Here is a 15,700-nt window from a genome sequence, read left to right as displayed (position 1 = left end):
GAACTGAATGGTCAGCGGTTGGTAAGGGAGAGCTCATTAGGGTCTGGGCGTGGACCTCCTGCCCTGTAAGCTCATCAAGGCCTGTAGTGTGTCAATAATAATAAAAGTGTTTACAGTTAGGTCAGCTGAGACAACTCCCAATGGACTTTCACACACTTTTCACCAGATCCTCCCCAAAGCCTGGGGAGGCAGTACTGGGCAGTAGTTAAGGGCACAGATTGGTGGTGGAGTCACAGACCTGGGTCTGAATATTAGTTCTGACTTTTATTTGCTGTGTGATCTTGGGCAAGTTCAATTTCATCATTTGTAAGATAGGGACTTCATAGAGCTGATGAGAGATTTAAATGGGATAATGTACTTAACATGTACAAGTCTCATGTCCTCATCTGGTAAGTAGGAGCAGTAACAGTATCTATCTTGTAGGCTTGTGGTGGATATTAAATGATTTTATGTGAAGTGCTCAGAACAGTGCCTGGCACACAGTGAGTGTACAATAAGAGTTATTAGCAACGTGAGTATTAGTATTTGTATACATCTTCATATTAAGTGTCTGACAATTACCAATTGCTCAAATAAATGACATGCGAAGGGGATTCCCTGTGGTCCATTAGGACTCGGGTGCTTTCACTGCCATGGCCGGGGTTCAATCGCTGGTCGGGGAACTAAGATTCCACAAGCCTCACTGCGTGGCCAAAAAAAAAAAAAAAGGCATGCGAAGATTGCATACCACTGGGCTATCTGAATTTTTTTTTTTTAACATCTTTATTGGAGTATAATTGCTTTACAATGGTGTGTTAGTTTCTGCTGTATCACAAAGTGAATCATCTATATGTATACATCTATACATATATATACATATACATATATACATATATATACATATATACATATACATCTATATGTATATATTGCCCTATCCCCTCCCTCTTGTGTCTCCCTCCCACCCTCCCTATCCCACCCCTCTAGGTGGTCACAAAGCACAGAGCTGATCTCCCTGTGCTATGCGGCTGCTTCCCACTAGCTATTTTACATTTGGTAGTGTATATATGTCCATGCCACTCTCTCACTTCGGCCCAGCTTACCCTTCACCCTCCCCGTGTCCTCAAGTACGTTCTCTACATCTGTGTCTTTATTCCTGACCTGCCCCTAGGTTTTTCAGAACCTCTTTTTTTTTTTTTTTTTAGATTCCATATATGTGTGTTAGCATACAGTATTTATTTTTCTCTTTCTGACTTACTTCACTCTGTATGACAGACTCTAGGTCCATCCACCTCACTACAAATAACTCAATTTCGTTTCTTTTTATGGCTGAGTAATATTCCATTGTATATATGTGCCACATCTTCTTTATCCATTTGGAACATTGAATTGGTTTTTTGAGGGCTCATTCAGTGTGGACTAGAGTCCGGGAAGCCTGGTGGACGAGGCTGTTGGAGATGGTGAGGGTGGGTCATTACAGGTAGCAGGGGAGGATAGATCATTCGTGAGGAGCTGTGATGCTGGGAGGATGGCCAGGATGGTTCCAGGTGTGTCACATCCCTGGCTTTCACGATTTCCGTCTCCCAACCATAGAGATGAGTGATCCCTTTATAGATGCTGTAGCAGGCTCAGAGAGGATCAGCACACTGCAGAGTTCTCAGGATCCCTGAGGAGACCAAGGCTTGGGAGTTTCTCTGCAAAACTCCCAGGATGCTCCCCAGCCCCAAGAAGCCCCCCGAGCACATCTCACGTTTGGGAAGCTCCAGAAGAGGGGTGACCTGTCTGTCCCCTGGGAGGAAAAGCAGTGCCTCCCCCATCTTTAGGATGTCGGTCTGGGGTCCTTCAGAGCCTCTCCTGGGCATAGGACTCCCATTGTTCCAGCCCCCCTCTTGTGCCTCAGACTGGCCAAACCGGTTCTGGGAAAGGGGGGCGGGGAGCAGGCACGTTGAGACAGCCGCCTGCCCGCCCGCGAGGTTCCCTCCGCCCTTGCCTCCCCTTCTCCCTGCCCCACACAATACCCGGGAGCTTGCATTGCCTGGCTCAGGGGCCATGCTGACATCGCCCCCTGAGGACCCGGCTGCAACCCCAGAGCTCCCAGGGTGTCCTGGAGCCCTGGACCGTGCTGGAGGCTGGACGGAGCTCCCTGGCTGAGGTAGGGCCCCACCTGGCTGCCAGCAACCCCATCCTCCTCCCGCCAGTCTTCCCAAGTGAGTCCTTTGTGCAGCCTGCCTGGCCTCTGATCCTGGCTCCCACACACTTACGGCCTCTTGGGGCTCCACAGCCTGCTTGGCCTGCATTCCCTTTCCAGTCATGACCTCCCACTTGGCCTTGTCCCTTAAGGAGAAGAGGGGCCCTGGCAGGGCCCTACTCCTCCGGCAGCAGGGCAGGGGGCACCAGGGAGGGGGAAGGGAAAAGCTGGGCACAGGAGGTCAGAGGTGCTTTCTCCGGACCATAGTAGTGTCCAGGGGCCTTCCCTGCCAGCCTTGCCAAGTGGGCCCATTGTCCATGTGATTAGCAGTGCTCACTGGATGGGACCCTTTCTGGCCCTGCCCATCCTTCTCAGCCTGCAGAGATACTCATGATGACCAAAGTTTCCTAGATGGGGTGGCTGAGAGGGGCCCTAGGGGCTACTCTACAGATAGAAACACTCAGGCCCAGGCACAGGCTATGATTTGCCTAAGGCCAGTGTCAACGCAGGGCCTTGAATGTTGGCAGGGGTTTTCCCCTGTGGGTTCCAGAATGACCCTTGCCTAGTGGGCACTAGAGTATCCTGTGACAATGTCTTGGGCAGGTAATGTCCCTCTGTTACCTGGGGCCAGTCTTTTCCTGAGGTTTTTTTTTTTTTTTTTTTTTTTTCTAGCAGAGATAAACTATAAACACTATGAACTTAGTTCTGCCCCTCCTTGGTCCCCAGCATTGAGGCTGAGTGGACCACATCCATGGAAGGCCACAGGGCTGGCATCCTGGCTACATGGGTCATTCTCATTGTCCCTTGGCCTGGACGGAGGTGGAGGCTGACCCACTCCTGACTTCCTCCCTAGGGACCTGCCTCCAGGCTTGTGTCCCCTGAGGAAGCCTTACACGCCCCCTCCATTTACCCAGCCTTCTCCTCGGAGGCTTTAATAGGGGGTGCTCCTTGGAATTCCCTGGTGGTCCAGTGGTTAGGACTCTGCGCTTCCACGGCAGGGGGCAGAGGTTCGATCCCTGGTCAGGGAACTAAGATCTCGCATGTCGCGTGGCATGGCCAAAAAAAAATTTTTTTTCTTTAAATTGGGGGTGCTCCTGCCCCAAGGGTTCCACGTTTTGCTCATTTATCCCTGCAACTGACAAGGGCAGGGGGTTCCTCCCTGCCCTCTAGGGGCTTCCAGAACCCAAGTGGAGAGAATCTCCCAGATTACAAAGGAGCAGAGGCATGTGTGTATTCTTGCACATGTGTACCCACAAAAGCAAGTGGGACTTCTGTGTTAAGGACTTCTGATTCCAGCAGAGAAAGAGACCTGTCTGGTGGGCAGTGGTCCCCTGTGTCTCCTGCCACATGCTCCTACAAAATAGGGTGTGTCTCACCCTCACTGCCTCAGTTTCCCTAACTCTGTGATGGCCGAAGCCATCCCTCTGACTAGAGAAAAACTAATAACACTCAGAAGAATGACTATCAACTGCAAAGCTCCCACTATGTGATAGGTGCTTGATATGCATTATTCTTTTTTTTTTTGCTGCGCCGTGAGGCATACAGGACCTTAGTTCCCCGACCAGGGATTGAACCTGTGCCCCCCTGCATTGGGAGCAAGGAGTCTTAACCACTGGACTGCCAGGGAAGTCCCTCTGCATTATTCTTAATTCTCGTATTAGCATTTTGAAGCATGACTGTCCCATTTACCAGATAAGGAGAGACTTGCTCCCTGTGGGGAGGGTCTGGAGGAGTAACTGTTCCTCAGGAGGGGCCACCCTACCTGTACTCCAGGCAGGGGATGAGAAAGCAGGGGGAAGCAGGTTGAGGGACTGCGGAGAGTGGGAGCCAGTCACAGACCCAGCTGTCCTCCACTGGGTCCTCCCCTCTTGCCCTCGCTCCCAGGGTCACTGACACTGTCACTGTTTCTCTCATGCCGAGGCTTTCTCCCTATCTCTGTGGACTGGGTCCTTGGGTATTTCAGCCAGAACAGTTCACTCTTACTTCCTCCAGGATGCCTTTCTGGAATGGCCGGGTTGAGTGGAGCCCAGCACCCTAATCTGACGGTTCCTCTGGGTTGGCTCTTGCCAACCTGGATTGTAAATATTGTCATTTTTGGCTTCCCCATGAGACTGGCAATCCTGCGGGGCATGAAACATTTGCCCGTCTGTCTCCCCGAGTTTTTCCGGGCTTCACATCTGTCTCTGAATATCTGGTCTGTCTGAAATTTTCAGTGTCTCTGTCTCTGTGTCTCCATCTCTGGGTCCCTGAATGTCTCAGCGTCTGTGGTTTTCTGGTTTTGAGTGCTTTGGGGTCTTGGTTTCAGGGTTGCTGTCTAAAGGGTCTCAGTTTTCCAGGTCTCAGTCCCTCGGTCTCTCAGTCTCTGTCTCCCGGGTCTCCTGGCCCTGTGAGGCTGGGCACTGCCCCTTTGGCCTGAAGGGGCCTCTGGGGGGGTCCTCGCTGCCCAGCCTGCCCACAGCGAGGCCAGGCTAGGGTAGGCCCCCGCCCAGCCCGCTGCCTGTTCCCTCCCTCCCTACCCGCTTGCCTTACCACAGGGTTTGATGAATCAAACTCTTTGTCTGGGTGGGATCTCCCCCAGCCAGCTGGACAGAGAGAGGGCTTCCCCTGCCGGAGCAGCCGAACAACATCAGCAGTGGGCCTTGGCTGGAGAGGTGAGGGGCTGCAGGAGGGCAGCCAGCAAAGGGCCACGGGGCAAGGGCTGGGGGGCTCAGACCCCTTGATCAGAAGACCTGTCCTGAGGCTCCGGCAGCCTCCCTCGGGACGACGTCCTGCCCAGAGAGGACCCATTCAGCCTGGCCCGATCCTGGGGCTGGGAGCTGGGGTAGGGAAGAGCCCCTCCCTCACCCCAAGCTGAGGGGCTGGGGCAATTCCCTGCCCGTCTCTTGGGAGGGCCCAGTCTGATCTGTGTGGTGGGCCGCCTGCCAGTGTGTGACCCTCCCAGCCAGCTTGGCATGGGTGTGGGCACCACTCAGCGCTAAAGGCTACAATCTGGGCACGGGAGGGGAGGTTTGGTAACACCAAAGCAAGACTTTCTGGGCCTGTGTGTTTGTATCTGCATCACGGTGTGTGACTGTGAATGGAACAGGACTGTGAGAAAACTTGAGTGGATATGTAAATATCTGATGGGTCATCATGTGTTTGTGAAAGTCTGAGTGAATATATGTACTTGTATAAAAAAGTGTGTGTGAATGTGTGAGCCTGCGAATTAGAAATGTCTGTGAAAGTATGTATGTCAATGTGTATACTTGGAAGAAATGTGTGTGGCTATGCATGGAGCAGACATGGGTTTGTGTGACAATGTGTATCTGTATGTCTGATTGCATGTCAGTGAGAGTTAGGAAATGTGCAAGGTGCTTAAAAGCACAGACTCAGAAGCTAGACTGCCTGGGTTTGAATCCTGGCTCCATTATTTACCAGATAACAACTTCTGTGCCTCACTTTCGTCACCCATAAAAAGGGGCTAATAATAGCATCAACTCGGGGTTGTTGTGAGGATTAAATGAAATAAGATGTGTAAAGTACTTGGCCTGTCATTCAGTAAGTGCCAAGTAAGCATTAGCTGTTTCTGTATAATAAGGTGTGTGTGTGCTTGTACAGATGCGTGTACACAAGGCTTTGTCCAGGTCTCCAGGACATGGTGCTTACTGGCCAGCCCTGCTGTCCTGTGTCTCGCTCTGATGCCTTCTCCCCTGCAGGCCCAGGTGGGTGGCAGAGCAAAGGAGGAATGGACTGTGGGCCACCTCCCACCCTCCAGTCCCATCTGGCTGGGCCACCTGGCACTGCCCACCGCCCAGTAGCTGTGTGCCAGCAGGAGAGTCTGTCCTTTGTGGAGTTGCCCACCCTGCAGCCCCCAAGCCCTGTGTGTCTGGATCTCTTCCCCGTCGCTCCAGAGGAGCTGCAGGCACCTGGCAGCCGCTGGTCTCTGGGGACCCCTGCTCCTCTCCAAGGGCTGCTATGGCCACCATCCCCAGGAGGCCCAGACACCGAGATCTCTACCAGTGGGGGAATGCGGCCCAGCAGGGCTGGCAGCTGGCCACACTGTCCTAGTGCCCAGTCCCCAGCTCTGGAGGGACCCTGGAGTCCCCAGCACCTACAGCCACAGCGCCGGGCCAGCCACGGCTCGGAGAAGAAGTCAGCCTGTGAGTCACTCAGGGTGAGGGGGGTGGTGGCCTGGTGGGGAGGATGGGGAAGAGGTTGGGTGGCTCTTTTAGGACCCGTAAGCTCCCAAATTCCCCAAATAGGTGGGACAAGTGATAGATTTTAGTGATAAGGGAACTGGGGCTCAGGGGAGGCAAGTGACTTGTCTGAGGTTATACAGTGAGTGGCTGGCCTGGGCTCCCCGGTCCTTTGCCCACCCTTTGCCGACTGCAGTCAGGCACTTTGCTTTCTCTCTGCCCCTCTTGTTGATCCCATTACTCTGGGGAAAGATCCTGGCAAAAACATTGGCCTTTCTCATAGGCACGTCCCCCTGATGCTCAGGGCCACAGAGCAGTGGCAGGGAGGAGAGGAGAGACCCCAGTGGATGCCAGCCTATGCTCTCTCACCCCACCCCCCCTGCAGGGCGCAAGATGCGGGTGTACCAGCAAGAAGAGGCCCTTGGCAGCCCTGAGGCCCATGCTGTCTTCCTGGAGCCAAGCCAGGCGACAGAACAGGCCCTGAGCACAGGGGAGCCTAGGCCACTGGAGCTGCCTGGGCCCACCCGAGTGGGCCTCGAGGGGCCTGAGCGGAGGCGCTTCTCAGCCTCTGAGCTGATGACCCGGTTGCACTCTTCCCTGCGCCTGGGACGGAATTCAGCAGCCAGGGCACTGACCCCAGGGTCAGGCCCTGGAGCTGCCCGGGAAGGTACAGCCTCCTCCCCTGGGCCCTAAGAACAGCCCAAGAGCCAGACGCGGGGTGGGGCACAGCTCATGCTCACTGGATACCCGAGACTGGGGCCTGGTCAGCTGGAGTGCGGTGGTGCCCCGGTGCCCAGCGCCACTCTTGGGGCCACCCTCCCTCAGCTCTTGCCCCCTCCAGGGAAAGCGTCTGGAAGAGAGTCGCGCAGTGTAGAGATGCGGGTGGACGCCATGGCGATGCCGGCTCTTGTTGACCTGAGCGGGGGCCATGGCAGCTGGCCCGAGCCCAGGTACCACTTACCACCGCGGCCTTGGGTCCGAGGCGGGGTACAGGTGAAGAAGGGCCCTGACACTCCCTTTCCTAGGCTAGATGCGCAGGAAGAGCCGGCTCCGGGTTCCAGGAGCGCCAGCGAGCGTCGCCGGTCACGGTTCCTCCTTAACTGTACGTGGGAGGGGGTCACCGAGGAAGGGTCTGGGGGCTTTGGTGTACTGGGAAACTGGGGTTTGGAGAGTTGAGAGGTAGGGCTCTTGTGAGAGGGAGAGAATTGAACTCTCAGTATCCAGCACAGGGGCTAGCACGGAGTTGGTGCTCAAGTAGTGTTTGCGGAATGAGTGAGTGAATTAATGAATTCACTGAGTCCCGCTATCCGAACCATCGGAAAGGCTGGTTAAGTGAGGCGGGCCCTCGGGGGAGCCTGGGAAGAGCCGGGCAGGGCTGGCAGGCGCCCCACGGCCCTCCCCCGCCCCTCTCCCCGCCCAGCGGTCCTCTACCAGGAATATAGCGACGTGGCCAGCGCCCGCGAACTGCGGCGGCAGCAGCGCGAGGAGGAGGGCCCGGGGGACGAGGCCGAGGGCGCGGAGGAGGGGCCCGGGCCGCCGCGCGCCAACCTCTCCCCAAGCAGCTCCTTCCGGGCGCAGCGCTCGGCGCGAGGCTCCACCTTCTCGCTGTGGCAAGACATCCCCGACGTGCGCGGCAGCGGCGTCCTGGCTACGCTGAGCCTGCGCGACTGTAAACTGCAGGAGGTGGGCGCCGGGACCCGGCGGGCGGGGCCGGCGGGACTGCCAGCCGTGGGAGGCGGTCCTGGGGCCCAAAGAGGCCGGGGCAACATAAGGGGCGGGGTCAGGAGTAGGTGGTCCGCGGACTCTGCGGCGACCCGGGCCGCAGGGGTACCCGGCCAGCGGGACTATAAACTGCAGTAGGTGGGCATGGGATCCAGCGGGGAAAGAGGGGCCACAAAAGAGGGGCTGTCAATGGGGAAGATGAGTCTAGAACACGACAAGGTGAGGCTGAATGCAAGCGAGGACGCAGGAGCCCTGGAGCCAAAGGCGAGTGTGGAAGCTCGATGGAGGGGCGGTGTCAACGGGGCGAGGCCTAGGATAGGGCAGGGCCAGAGGAAGGGCGGAATCAGGCTGGGCCTTATGACAGACATCACTGAAAGCGGGGACTGGGAGGGGGGAGCCATGCAGAGAGCAAAACGCAAGGTGCGCGCAGGACCAGGCGAGAAGAAGAGCAGGGGCGGGGTCGGCGGGAGGGCGGGGCTAATGGGAGGGCGCACCAGGGAGGGGCAGGGCCACCAGAAGACTAGGGCCCGGCTGGATGGGCGGAGCTAGGGGCGCAAACCAGAGCTGCAGTAGGGTTTGGACAATCGCACGAAGCAGGAGGCGTGTCTCCGAACCCCATCTGGCGCCAGATCCGGGGTGAGGCTAGAGAAGGGGAGGAGACAGGGGAGTGCAGCTACGTCTAAGGAGGTGGTGTCCAGGGCTTGGGGTGTGCGTGGTGGGCGAAGCGAGAGCATTCAGCGTGGGCTGGTTCCGCCTTTTCAACCCTGCGTCCGCCCTCACTCAGGCCAAATTTGAGCTGATTACGTCCGAGGCCTCATACATCCACAGCCTGTCGGTGGCCGTAGGCCACTTCTTAGGCTCGGCCGAGCTGAGTGAGTGTCTCGGGGTGCAGGACAAGCAGTGGCTGTTCTCCAAACTGCCTGAGGTCAAGAGCACCAGCGAGAGGTGAGGGAGTGGTGGTCTGGCCTCGCCGGGAGTCAGGGACCGAGCCTGGGCTCCCATATCTGGGGTCTCATCCTGGTGCTGGCCCTGACCCCTCTCTGACCTTTCAGGTTCCTACAGGACCTGGAGCAGCGGTTGGAGGCCGATGTCCTGCGCTTCAGCGTGTGCGATGTTGTGTTGCACCACTGTCCGGCCTTCCGCCGCGTCTACCTGCCCTATGTCACCAACCAGGCCTATCAGGAGCGCACCTACCAGCGCCTGCTGTAGGGCTGGGGGCTCTGAAAGGGGAGGTGGGGGAGGATAGGGGAGTCTCAGGCAGCAGTAGGTGCAGAGGACTGGGTGAGGAAGGGTGACCTCGGAGGGGAGGGGTACCTGAAAAGGGCTCTGTGGCCAGGAGAAGGCTAGACCTGAGAAGGCACCTCAAGGACAAATGGGGTGGCTGGAGTCATGGATCCAGAAGTTCAGGGTCACCTGTGATCACAGACCCTCCCCTCTCCCCATTTTCCAGCCTGGAGAACCCCAAGTTCCCCAGCATCCTGGCTCGCCTGGAGGAGTCTCCCGTGTGCCAGCGTCTGCCCCTCACCTCCTTCCTCATCCTGCCGTTTCAGAGGATCACCCGCCTCAAGATGCTGGTGGAGGTACCTAGAGGGCACCGGGCTGTGGGGAGGGCTGGGTGGGGGAGATGCTGCTGTGCCCTCCACAGCCCCTTCCGGGCACCCACGGCTGGGCAGGGTCACTGGGAGAGGTCACAGCCTGCCTCATGGCGCTGACTCCACCCTCCAGAACATCCTGAAGCGGACAGCACAGGGTTCAGAAGACGAAGACATGGCCACCAAGGCCTTCAATGCACTCAAGGAGGTGAGCTCGGCAGGGCAGGGGATGTCTGGCTTCCAGGGGCCTCCCCGGAATCCCTGTGTGCCTCTAAAGGAGCCCCAGCCTTCAGAGTCTCTGGTCCCCAGGTGGCAGCCTGAGGCTGGGCTCTGGGAGCCGGGGTAGGGGGCGCTGCAGGTGACCCACCTCTGGTCTCCCCAGCTGGTGCAAGAGTGCAATGCCAGTGTGCAGTCCATGAAGAGGACAGAGGAGCTCATCCACCTGAGCAAGAAGATCCACTTTGAGGGCAAGGTGCATGACCTCAGCTGATAGGATGGGGCACGCGAAGGGGCAGCCCTGTCTCCTCCTTCCCTGGGGGCTGCAAGCCAGTTCATCACTCTCCAGCCCTCCTATCCCCTGCCCTGTGCTCTCTGCCCTGCTGCCCCCAGCCTGACCTGTGCTCCCCCTTGCCTCCTCTATCCTCCCAGATCTTCCCGCTGATCTCTCAGGCCCGCTGGCTGGTTCGGCACGGGGAGCTGGTGGAGCTGGCACCACTGCCCGCAGCACCCCCTGCCAAGCTGAAGCTGTCCAGCAAGGCGGTCTACCTGCACCTCTTCAATGACTGCCTGCTGCTCTCCCGGAGGAAGGAGTGAGTCGGGACGGGGGTGGGTGTAGATGAGAGTGGAGCTCTCTTCTTCCCCACCAATGGGCTCACAATCAGTCCATCTGACAGGCTGTGCTGCCAGGGCACCCTGAGCCTTGGAGGTTCCCCTAGGAAAGGCAGAGCTAGGGCAAGTCCATCTTCTGGACCTGAGAATCAAGGGCTGAACTGTGTGCCAAGAACTTTGAAGCTGCTCTGAGCTTAAGCTAATTGGAGCAGAGATTAAAAGCACAACCCTAGAGTCCCAATCTCCCCTAAGTCATAATGATAATAATCAACATTTACTGACAGCGTATTCTGTTCCAGGCATGCTATGTGGATTGTTCCCTTTAATCCTCTAATCATCTTCCTGAGAAGTAGTCTCCCTTGTTTTTCTCAAGATCATGGAGCTAGTAAGTGCAGGAGCCAGGAGGAGGCCAGGTCTGTCTGATGCCAGATCCCAGGCTCTTAACTATTGTACTATCCTGTCTTCCATATGTAAAATAGAAGGGAGATTCAATGTGATAATAATATGTGAAGAGTTTAGCAGAGTGCCTGGTACACAATGAACATTCACTCAGTATTAGCCTTGATTATTATAAGTTTGGGATGAGGGAGAGACTTCTGGAATGAAGTAAGCCTTAAGGCTGGATGGGACATCTTATGCCATAAAAAGGATGGACATCTTATGCCGTGAAAAGAGTTCATTGCTGATTTACTTATTCACTCAATGAAGCGTCACTGAATCCCTGTTCTGTACTGGGCCCTCCAAAGTGTGTAGGAGCTCTCAGACCAGTGAAAATACATCCTGATAACCACCTGTTCAGGGTTTTGATGTAAGGGAGTAGTATACTGTAGTATCCCCTGGTGTGGGGTGAGAATCAGTAAAGTTTCACAGAGGAAGGAACATCTGAGTTGGGTTTTGAAGGATAAGTAGGAGTTTTTCAGGTAGAGGAATTTGGGGGGATATAGCCAAGTCACAGAAGGGTATAAGAGCAGAGTATGTTTAGAGACAATGAAGCCTAGTATGGCTGGATTTGTAGAGGGGAAGGGCAGGAGAAGGAAGTTGGGATGTTGAAAGTCATGGCAGAGAGGCTAGACTTTCTGAAGGCAGTAGGGAACATGGGGAGTTAAGCAGAGGAGTGATATTTACTCCTGGCCAATTTGGAGAATGGGCTGGAAGGGCAGAGACCAGAAGCTCTTGTAACTGCCCAAATGAGAGTAGATGCTCCAGAAGTGGTAATGAGCTTGGGGATAACTGGATTCTGGGGACAATATGGAGATAGACAGATAGAACACAGCTGCCGGTTGGGTGTCGGGAGAGAGGGAGGAAAGAGGTGAGAATGAGGACTGAGTCTCCTTTTGGGCAACTTGGTGGCATCTTTCACTGGAATGGGGAACAGTGAAGGGACCTGGTTTGGGGTAGGAGATACTGGTTTTGTTTAGGTGGGTTGAGATGAAGGAATTTATGGACCATCCTTGACCCACCCACCCACCCATCCTTCCCACAAGGGTTTATCAGACCCAAACAGTGGGCCTGGCAGTGTTGGGCGCTGGGATACAGCGGCAAGTGAAACAAAGTTCAGCTTCTCTACTGGTTAGAGAGTCAGACACGAAACAGTCCATAGATCTCATCAGGGGAGCTGCCCAGTTGGTTCTTTGGAACAGAGCCTCCAGGAAGAGGTTCAGAGAGAAGTGGAAAGTGTGCCTGGCGGCCGGGGACTGGTCTCCATCACCTTCCACCTCTGTCAGTGAGCCAGCACGAATGGAGCCCCTGTTCCTTTTAGGGACTTTGCTGGCTCCCAGGGAAGCGGTGCCCTGTGCAGCCAAGTTTCCTTGAGGAGGGTCCTAGAGGGACAGGTGACCCCCTTCTCCTCTCTTCCAATCAGAACTCGCCTCGTCCTGAGGGTGGGGGCCAGGCTGACCTCGCCTCCTCTGGTCCTGCAGGCTGGGGAAGTTCGCCGTCTTTGTCCACGCCAAGATGGCTGAGCTGCAGGTGAAGGACCTGAGCCTGAAGCTCCAGGGCATCCCTGGCCATGTGTTCCTCCTTCAGCTCCTCCATGGGCAGCACACGAAGCACCAGTTCCTACTGAGGGCCCGGACAGAGTGAGTGGGCTTGGGTATGGGGAGAGGACCCCCTGGCAGGCACAAGGCCTTTATCTCTGGCTTCAGGATGGTGGCATAAGGCTGGACATGGGCAGAGCTGGCATCCAGGGTGTCCTGCACCTGTTCTGTTCTTACGCTCAGAGCTGGGTGGGGCACCGGCTTGGGAACAGGGCCGTGGGTGGGCTCTGGGGTAGAGAAGACCTGATCCTGGGTCCCAGGTCTGGACATCGTACCCAGTTCTCCCAGCTCCGGTTTCACCACCCTGGCCCTGGGAGACTGCATTTTGCATGTTGTGACAACTCAGCCCCCCTCTCCCTAGAAGTGAGAAGCAGCGATGGATCTCAGCCATGTGCCCCTCTAGCCCCCAGGAGGACAAGGAGGTCATCAGCGAGGGGGAAGGTAACAGCCTGCCCCCTACCCCCACTAGAGCCACATTCCCTGGGCTGGGTACCTCATTGCTCTCCCCTTTCCTCCAATCCTGGGTGTCCTGTTGCCAGCGGGGCTAGTGCGAAGAGAGATCAACTGGCCTGGGGCAGGCAGGGGCAGCTCTGTGAAAGCTTGAAGGATGGGTAGGCTTGACATAGGACAGACCAACCTCCACGTGCACAGGTAGCACCCTGGAGATGACATAGCCTTTTACATCCTCCCATTTCGTCCCCATTTTACAAGTTAGAAAACAGATTCAGAAAGGTAAAGTGACTTGTCCAAGTTCAGCTATTAAGTGGCAGAGCTGAGACTGGAACCCAGGTCTGTCTCTAGCTTTGCATCAGTTGCAAAGAGGACGGAAACCAGAGTGGCTGGGGCATGGGGGTGGGGGTGGTAGGATGAGGGACCTGCTCTGTTGATCCAGAGGCTTCTCTGGGTATGAAATGAGGCTGGTAAGCTAGGGTGCAGCCCAATCAGAGAGCATCTTGGTATAGTGGGTACCAGGTAGCTTTGGAAGGTTTCTGAGAGAGGGTGTTAAGGCTAAGCTAATGAAGGGGAAGGTAGAGAACTCATTTCCACCCAGTACCTTCCACGTGCCAGGGTGCTAGGGCTTTGTATATGCCTTTATTTTATTTAATCCTCATGACGAATCTATTAGGTAGATTCATTTTTCCTATGTGAGAAAACTGAGGCCCAGTAATGTTAGGTAACCTGCAAGGTCATACAGCCAATAAGCTGGTCTGGCCCCAAGGCCTGTGGTTTTCCCGATACTCCCAGCCCACCTAGTGTGGTAGAAGGGGCTGAGGGCCTGGACTGGAGCTGATTCTCTGACTTGAGCTAGAGGTCCTGTTTGGGTTGGAAGGTAAACTTCCCACTCCAAAAAGGTGGTCAGGGAAGGCCCCTGAAGGATGGGGAGGGGCAGCCATGAAAAGATCTGGGGAAAATCATTCCTGGAAGGGGGAACAGCCAGTGCAAAGGCCCTGAGGCAGGAGGGAGCCTAGAGTGTTTGAGGGACAGCAGGGTGACAAGTATGGCTGAGCTTCATGAGCGAAGGAGAGAGGGGAAGATGAGGGAGGTGAGGAGGTTAGCAAGGGGGGCAACACCAGACTGTGTAGGGCTTTGTAGGCTGTGGGGAGGACTTTGGATTTTATTCCAAGAGGAGCGAGAAGCCCTGGAGGATTATAAATGGGGAGGTGATGTGGCTTGAATCTCAGTTGAGAAGGAGAGACTGGAGAGGGCACCAGAGTAGCATGAGGGGGCATACAAAGGGACCATTACTGTTTTGTGGGGGCTTTCTGGGGGCAGTTAGACCAGGAAGTCAGGAACAAAGTATGGAATTGAGCTGGGGAGATAAGAGCCCAGGCACAGAAGCAGTATTGAAGCCGGGAGAGACTGGATTCACCTAGAACTTGTGTTTAGGGTCAGAGAAAAGAGTGGCCAGGGTGGACAGAGGAAAAGCAGCAGCAGAGGCTACCCTCCCACCCCTTATTTGCTCCTGCTGCCTCTCCCTGCCTCCCCCTGCCCCATCCTACCCTGGGGACTCCCTCACTCTCCCTTGGGCTCTCAGACCGCCCCCAGGTTCAGTGTGTGAGGACATACAAGGCACTGCAGCCAGACGAGCTGACCTTGGAGAAGACTGACATCCTGGCAGTGAGGACCCGGACCAGTGATGGTGAGAGGGGCCTCCTGGGAAGGTTGCCCTGATGGGGCTTCGGTGGGCAGGAAGTAGCTAGATAGCTAAGACTGCACAGGAAAAAGGTTATGCAAGTGTTGATCAACCACAGCATGCAAGAATCAAGTTAGACAAGAGGAGGAACTTCCTGCTTGCAAAGATTAGGACTGAGAGTAACTGGTGAGGGAGAGTGGGAAATCCCTTCTCAGAGGATGTCAGGAAAAACAGGTCAGAAGTTCATCTACAAGTCTGCTAGAGGCATGCTCCTTCCTGGATCTGGGGGATGCTGAGATCATGTAACCTCGGCCCCAGGGCTGCAGACGAGGCTTGTATCAGGGCCTAGGTGTTTCCTCACAGACCTAGCCCAGGTGTTCCTTTGATGCCACTGATGCAACTCCTCGCCTATGTGCCCTTAGGCTGGCTGGAGGGAGTCCGCCTGGCAGATGGTGAGAAAGGGTGGGTGCCCCAGGCCTACGTGGAAGAGATCAGCAGCCTCAGTGCCCGCCTCCGAAACCTCCGGGAAAATAAGCGGATCACAAGTGCCACCAGCAAACTGGGGGAGCCCCCCGTGTGATGGGTAGCCATGGCCTGGGACACCTGCTCCACGCCCGGCTCCTGGACAGGTCTGGAGGGGGCCTGCAGTGTCTCCATGCCCCAAGCTGCTGTCGCTGGGACTTCTGTTCCGAGGCCTGGCACTGAGAGTACAGGCTGGACACAGGAGGGGGTCTCCCCTGTCCTCATGTTCCTCAGTGTCCACAATTCAGGGACGAGGGTAGTTTCTTCCTCTGGCTTGGGGGCCACAACTTGTGACCTCTGATATCTGGCAAGGACTGGGGCCCTCTCCCTTTCCTGCCCTTGACACTGCCTGACTCTTGGTCCCTCTGGCAGGGACCTGGCTGGCAATGGCTCTGGTGCTGATGGGTGCTGGGACCTGTACATGTATATGTATCTGGAGTCTTCTGGCCTGAGCCTGTGTGGGCCCTGGTTGCTGTGACCTGTCTGTAAATAAAGTCCCATAATGCCTTTGCTTGGAGTCTGTG

General features: G+C 56.0%; 2 protein-coding genes across 7 annotated transcripts in view; both read left to right on the top strand.

Moving 5' to 3' along the window:
* The window catches only part of LOC118881734 (anoctamin-7-like), a 15,998-nt gene extending 12,949 nt beyond the window's left edge, over positions 1–3,049 (top strand). The window contains 2 exon segments of the mRNA XM_036826918.1: positions 2,069–2,186; positions 3,021–3,049. Of these exon segments, the coding sequence (XP_036682813.1) occupies positions 2,069–2,186; positions 3,021–3,049 (147 nt within the window).
* ARHGEF19 (Rho guanine nucleotide exchange factor 19) overlaps positions 1–15,700 on the top strand; it is a 17,901-nt gene extending 2,201 nt beyond the window's left edge. Inside the window, exons 5-20 of one of the 6 annotated variants that reach the window (XM_036834018.1) lie at positions 4,746–4,818; positions 6,058–6,306; positions 6,728–7,009; positions 7,184–7,292; positions 7,368–7,444; positions 7,763–8,025; positions 8,849–9,009; positions 9,117–9,269; positions 9,515–9,644; positions 9,790–9,864; positions 10,039–10,128; positions 10,305–10,465; positions 12,404–12,562; positions 12,882–12,961; positions 14,556–14,660; positions 15,077–15,700. In XM_036834018.1, coding sequence (XP_036689913.1) covers positions 6,174–6,306; positions 6,728–7,009; positions 7,184–7,292; positions 7,368–7,444; positions 7,763–8,025; positions 8,849–9,009; positions 9,117–9,269; positions 9,515–9,644; positions 9,790–9,864; positions 10,039–10,128; positions 10,305–10,465; positions 12,404–12,562; positions 12,882–12,961; positions 14,556–14,660; positions 15,077–15,234 — 2,136 coding nt within the window. In that variant the 5' untranslated portion in view covers positions 4,746–4,818; positions 6,058–6,173 and the 3' untranslated portion in view covers positions 15,235–15,700. The other 5 variants (XM_036833995.1, XM_036833987.1, XM_036834002.1 and 2 more) reach the window with 5 other exon arrangements.

Source organism: Balaenoptera musculus, chromosome 1 (genome assembly GCF_009873245.2).
Source record: "Balaenoptera musculus isolate JJ_BM4_2016_0621 chromosome 1, mBalMus1.pri.v3, whole genome shotgun sequence".
Classification (NCBI taxonomy): Eukaryota; Metazoa; Chordata; class Mammalia; order Artiodactyla; family Balaenopteridae; genus Balaenoptera; species Balaenoptera musculus.
The sequence above is the reverse complement of the archived record's forward strand: the minus strand, read 5'-3'. Positions and strand labels throughout refer to the sequence as shown.